This window comes from Acanthisitta chloris, unplaced genomic scaffold (genome assembly GCF_000695815.1).
Source record: "Acanthisitta chloris isolate BGI_N310 unplaced genomic scaffold, ASM69581v1 scaffold14440, whole genome shotgun sequence".
Lineage (NCBI taxonomy): Eukaryota > Metazoa > Chordata > Aves > Passeriformes > Acanthisittidae > Acanthisitta > Acanthisitta chloris.
This window is the reverse complement of record NW_008652304.1, coordinates 2,736-8,806: the sequence shown is the minus strand read 5'-3', so window position 1 is coordinate 8,806 and position 6,071 is coordinate 2,736. Positions and strand designations below refer to the sequence as shown.

The 6,071-nt window shown below is 39.5% G+C and overlaps 1 protein-coding gene across 1 annotated transcript in view; it reads right to left on the bottom strand.

Annotated features, from left to right (window-relative positions):
* Nucleotides 1-1,038: 1,038 nt before the first annotated feature.
* The window catches only part of RNFT1 (ring finger protein, transmembrane 1), a 5,529-nt gene continuing 496 nt past the window's right edge, over nucleotides 1,039-6,071 (bottom strand). Inside the window, exons 2-8 of the mRNA XM_009076859.1 lie at nucleotides 5,813-5,889; nucleotides 5,118-5,218; nucleotides 4,364-4,517; nucleotides 2,761-2,919; nucleotides 1,887-1,952; nucleotides 1,368-1,469; nucleotides 1,039-1,185 (exon numbers count right to left, since the gene is read on the bottom strand). Of these exons, the coding sequence (XP_009075107.1) occupies nucleotides 1,051-1,185; nucleotides 1,368-1,469; nucleotides 1,887-1,952; nucleotides 2,761-2,919; nucleotides 4,364-4,517; nucleotides 5,118-5,218; nucleotides 5,813-5,889 (794 nt within the window). The 3' untranslated portion in view covers nucleotides 1,039-1,050. The remainder of the gene's footprint in view (nucleotides 1,186-1,367; nucleotides 1,470-1,886; nucleotides 1,953-2,760; nucleotides 2,920-4,363; nucleotides 4,518-5,117; nucleotides 5,219-5,812; nucleotides 5,890-6,071) is intronic.

The window sequence follows — 6,071 nt, the reverse complement described above, 5'->3', positions numbered from 1 at the left end:
TCTTTCCTTCTGCTTTTCCTGAATTTAGGAGTTTTCTGAAGGTATTCACTTAAGACAAGCTCAAGTTAATGGCAACTAATGGAACTTTCCTGTGACATTAATTTGAGTGGTGTTTTCAGTCTGATTTGAATGACAGAGTCAGAAAAGACAAGCAGGAAAAAAAAAGAGATTGTATGTAAGTTAATGCTATAATTAAGATCAAAATTAATCATGAATAAATTGCAGCATCTGAAGGGGTTTTGGTTTTCAGAGTCATTAGTTTAACAAGAAGAGGATACCTGGTAGTGAGTTGCTCTGTGCTTACATGTAAGTTAATGCTGAAACAGTAATGAATCTTCTCTTTATTCAACATGCACCAAACAAATAGATTTCAATGCATTTATTCTCTCTGATTTTTATGCATACTACAAATGGCAGATATAGTATAAAATAGCTTTTCCCCTGTAAGAAAATCTGGTTCCTCTTATGACAAAAATATAGTATTCAAGATCTGTTTTAAAAATCCCAACTTTATAAAATGCTAAGTAAAAAACTAGTCTCAGTGGTTGGTTTAAAGCCAAACCATTAAGCCAAAGATCCATTAGAAGCCTAGGAGAACCTAAAGGGGAAACACCTCATTCTTGTGCTTGTCTCCAGGTACAGTGAGAATTAGATGCATGAGTAAGAGGCTAATTTGTTACCTACTGGGCAGGCACTAAAGCATCTTGAATGCCAAGTGTGACAAGGAGCTCTGAGTCTCACTGTAGTCCAGAGTATAACATTTGCTCAAAATACCAAGAAAATTGGTGGGGTGACCTTTTGGGTTGAGTCATGTTAGAAGGATAAATACCATTTAGTACAGCCTGGAAATCTGCAATACAGTGGCGAGTTCAGGAGCTGCTGCCAGGAGCAGTGCAGCATTTTTCAAAGGTTTGACTGTTTCCTATGAGAAGCACAAGAGAAGCAGTGCTGCCTTTTCTGCAGCCATTCTCAAAACTTAGCTTTGTATGCTTAACAAAGGTCAAGTTAACATTTTTCTGCACTGTTTTAAATAGTGGAGCATGACAAGCTTTAGAAAATCTGTAGATGCATAGATGTGGCTCCATCCTTCCACTTGTTAACATGGTCTGAAATAACAGTTCTGCAGAGTGGGCAGGTTTTTTCTCTATTAAACCATAGAGAGATGCATTCTTCACAAAATGTGTGCTGCAAGGAAAAGAAGGAGAACTTAGAGCTTCTAAGCTCTTCCACTTACACAACAGTGTATTACTTGCATAGCCTGATCTCTAAAAATCACCATGAAACACACACTCAGTAATCTAACTTTACATTGTTTTGTTTAAAATAACCTTAAGCTTGCAAAAATTCATTGGGATTTTGTGTATTACCTGACAGATCAGCAGAATAGGCTTCTGAAATTCAGCTTGGCAGATGGAACAGATATCATCTGACTCAGAGCACTGTCTCTTGCTGGCTGGTACCCCATAGTGCTGGAAAACAGGAGGTTTGCAGCAAATATTAGTTTCTAGGGGGATGAAAAAGCCAAAACAAACCCAAATAACAGGATGGAAAGGAACTGGGAATAAGGGCTGCCATGTCAGGAAAGCTATTCAATCCCTCATCCAGTGAAACACTGTTAAGTTTTTTAAGTAGGACAAAAAGGATGTTAGTTCACATCCTTTTATCTGAAGGGATGTGTAGGATAGATTTGGGGGAGGTGGTTGTTGTTAGGATGACAACATAATCATGTAGTCAAGGAATTCAGAGTGAAATGGCTATACAGGTTCCATTTAAAAATGCATTTGTTTATTGCTAAAACAGTACAAAGGGATATAGGAATGAGGCACTTGAAGTATTTTCATGTGAACTGAGTTTCTGGTTTGGCCATAAGAGAATTCAGTACTCACTGGGCGTGTAAAAAATATCCTTAGGACCTGCCTGAAGTTCCTCAATTGTCCAAAAAAGCTCAAGATCTGAAATGGGAAAGAAAACATGAGATATGCTTAGTATTTTTTTCTCTGTGAACTAAAAAATTTCCAAATTTTTGTGCAGATTCCAACACTGGAAGCCTCAGTGCTGGTTTAATGTTGGCAGGAACATGAGCACAGTTCACACTGACCCTGTTTTAGTTGGTTAATGTGTAACCAAACTAAAACCTTAGACTGAAGTTTTTTCCCAAGTGGTGTCTGTTCTTTAAACGAAAAATAGTGTTGAGATTCTGAAATTAAGCACTTGTGTGCAAATACATCATCATTAATATCATAGTTACCATAGTCTTTAGCCGTGTAATTAAGGGCCCAGAGCATTATATGGAGTATTGTTCATCTTCAAAGCTAAACTGCCTACATTTGGGGCAGGTGAGCTCTTTTGGTGAAGCAGAGACAGTAGGAACATGTTTAACTTGTCTGGCATCACCCAGGACACTCCAGGAGTTAGAAAATGTAGTTTCCTGGAAAATGCTGATTCTTTTAGCCCTGAATTTTAGCTTCATTTTTGCAAGGGGTTTTCCTCAGTACGTGCTAACAACAGCCTGGTCAGTGCTTGATGTGAGGGGACTACAGTGACAGTGTCCTTTGCTATGCAGTCCCAATCCATTCCCAGAACAAGTACAGGAAAAAGATGATTTAGTGTCCTGAGCCAGACTGGAGATGTATCAGTTAAACTGCAGCATCAACTTGCCACTCTGATCAAACCCAGGGGAACCTTGAGAGCTGTGCTGCCTCTAACCCTCCAGTGATCATTACTGCTGCATGGTCTGAGAGGAATAGAAAGCTTACATACTTTTAGGATGAGGTAGAGAAGGCCCAGCAGTATCCCAAGGGTCCATCCCAGTGCACTGTCCAGCTCCCCATAGGCAATAAGATAACGGAACCAAACTGGTATGGGGACAAACATACGGTAATACTGGCAGAGTTCTTCTAACAGCATGTACCAGTAGCCCTGAGCAAGACATGCAAAGGAATAGCTCAAGATTTCAAACACAAAGGAATTTTAAAATAGAAAAGATGCATTGTTATTCTTTGGAGTAGCTTCCTCTCACCAGAGCTTGAGATAACTAAATGTGAAGCATGAAAAAAACCCAACAAAAACCCAGATGAGTCTCACCACAACTGTACAAGCTGCTGTAACAGAACTGATTGCTGTTGAATTGATTACAAAATCAAAGTAGGATGGCTCTGGCAGGCTTAATCTCATAAGCAAAAAAAAAATAAATCTACATGAAAATGACAGTAAGATAAATTTGGTCACATAGATCATCTTGGCATGATAAGAGTTGTGTCCTGCATTCAGGATTAAACAATGAGAGTGAGGCCCATTCTTCCATCAACACACATAAATTATAACTCTCTTCCTGTAAACATTATTTCATGCCTAAGAAACCTCATCTTTTGACAATGAATTCCTTTAAGGATGGGCTGATAAAAAACTGGGGGGGCAGGAAAGAAGTGTAGGGTAGCTGAACAGGTAAACAGAGTTCAATGACACCCTAAAAATCATTGAGTACCAAAACAAAGTGTCCTGCACAGAGCACTGAATGTGCATGTGTAATCACAGACATTTAGCTCAGCTCCTACTTTATTCCCTTAAATTTCTCTTTATTTGTAACAGGGAGGAAATACTCTCTACAATGTACACTGGATAATGCCACAATTTGCCACTATTGACCTGATTCCTTCTTTGACTTAGGCACAGTTGGTGTAATGGAATTTTCAATAACTGTTTTTTTGGCTGTTGCATCATTAGCTGAAGAAAAAAAACAGAGATCCTGATTATAAATCAATATTTAGAGAAGCCACTTGTACCTGAGAATGACTTGTTCTGGTACATTTTAAGAGGTAAAACCTCCCAAAACATCCTGTTCAAACACTACACAGAAAACTGCACTTGTTGTTCTGAACCAGCATTAGTAATTGCAGTTTTAAGATAAAATGAATCCAACCAATTTCACTGATCTGAACTATGGCTTAAGTTGGTTAACAAAAGGAAAATTCAGGAGTATTTTGGAGGGACAGAAAAAACAGCTGTGTGCATGTGCAGCTCTTAAACTCTTGACACAAGATGTGCTGTGCTGCAGCTGCTCCAGGCTCACTGCCCATGTGCACATTCTTGCAGCAGAGAGAAGCTTTCTTCAACCCCCAACTCCGAGACAGAAATAAACCATTTCTCCAATGACATAAGCCATTGTTTCAGATCTCACTGAAAACCTTTCTTAGCACCAAGCAGGGAAGAGCATGAAATCCACAGGGTTTTCTTGCCCAGGGTGTACTGGGATTATATCCAGATCTTTAATTAAAGACTTTTCTCTGGGTAGAATCTAATAATTAGCTCATTTTACCATAAAAGAATCTTCAGAAGGAAGCAAAACTCAAGCTTGTTTCCTTACCTTGGATTTAAAGGACATCATAAAAGAAGGCACCAAGAGAATAAAGCACTTGAAGCCCATGAAGAGGAATTTCAGGATAAAGTCTGTGACTCCCACAGTCCAAAGTACCTCCCAGAAGTTCATAAAATCCACTGTAGGGTTTAAGAAGATTAAGCTGCAAAAAGAAGTATCAGAAGTTACTGGAGCACCTTATTTAGAGGGAACTATAACCAGAGATTATCAAGGCAGGGTTAACTGAAAAAGCAGACCTGATTTTGCACAAAGGAAATGACCTCCTGACTGTGAATTGATCATTTATGATCTCTGATCCATTTTGGAACCTTCTTCACTGTACCTTCATCACAACCCTCATCCTCTAGAGCTGCTTTCTCATTTCTGCATTTAGCTTTTGATTTATGGCCCAGACTGCAGCTGCAGAATGGTTAAGGGGGAAAATAAACTGGAGCCAAACTGCACAGAGCCCCAGAATGCCATGCTGGGTATTCCCAGGGGGAGGTGGGAGGGCCAGACTGGGAATCAAACCCACAGCATTCCCTATGGTACAGCAGTGCCATTAAGGCAAGGATGAGGTCTAGCAAATTCCAGCATAGTGTTTTTAAGGACAGCACCTGTTGGGTTTGGCAGAGGAGGAGCAATAAGATTCAAGTGAAAGAGAAACCAGTGCCACAATTAAAGAAAAACCACCAATAATATGCCCAGTGAATGCTTAGTTTTGAGTAACTCATGCTGTGAGTAGAGCTGTTTCTCTGCTTACCTGTAATACAGTGCCTGAGAATGAAAGGTGTAATACAGGAGGAGAGATGATCCAGTGAGGTACAGTAGTAACCAAGTACATTGCAACCTGGAGCACCGATCCTGTAAGGGAATGGGAAACACACACTGCTCATCTCAGTGTCTGAACTCACTCCCAAAGCACAGCTCTGCTGCACCTCAGCAGTGACTACCACAGGACTTTACCTTAGTGGTTTTAGGCCACATAAAATAGGAGAACTCAATGGAAAGGCAGAGCAGCTATTTAATGTTTTCAACGTACCAACTTCTATGTGTATAAAGGTTTTTCCTAAAGCCACAACCAAACCCACCCCACTCTGAAGGAACAACAGGTTTCCCTTTGGGAGGGAACAAAGGGATGGAAATTTAACCTGTTAACTGCTGTTTGATTCCATAAATATAGTTAAGAAGTTATTCCATACATTACAAAAAACTTTTCTCAGCTGAAGTGATTTCAATAGTCAAAGCCAGGGGGAGGAACAACCTCTTTGAATTTTGCAAACCTTAACTATCTGAGAAGCTCCACACTGTACAGAAGCATTGACTTTACATCTCGATACCTAACACAATTAGGTAAGTAAAACAGTATCTCCATTCACATTTCTTTCAAAAATTGTTTAACTTTTAACTAAGCCTTCATCAACTTAAAAGAATTTTGTTGCACGGGATGATACTTACTCGTAGAAAAACCTGATTTACTATGCTTTTGTTTGCATATGCATAAGTTGTTAGCAGCCCAATTCCAAGAGAAATGCCTGTTAGGAAAATAGGATCAGTTATACACAAGAAAAGGGGAAAAAAAGTAATCACTGAACTGGGTTAAAAAAACCCAGCCACTTCTAATATGTCTCTGTAATTACAATTAATGGCTCAGACTCTCAGGCCAGGGTAATTAAGCACATTGTGCACATGCCAGAAAAGGAAACAGAAGCCACTG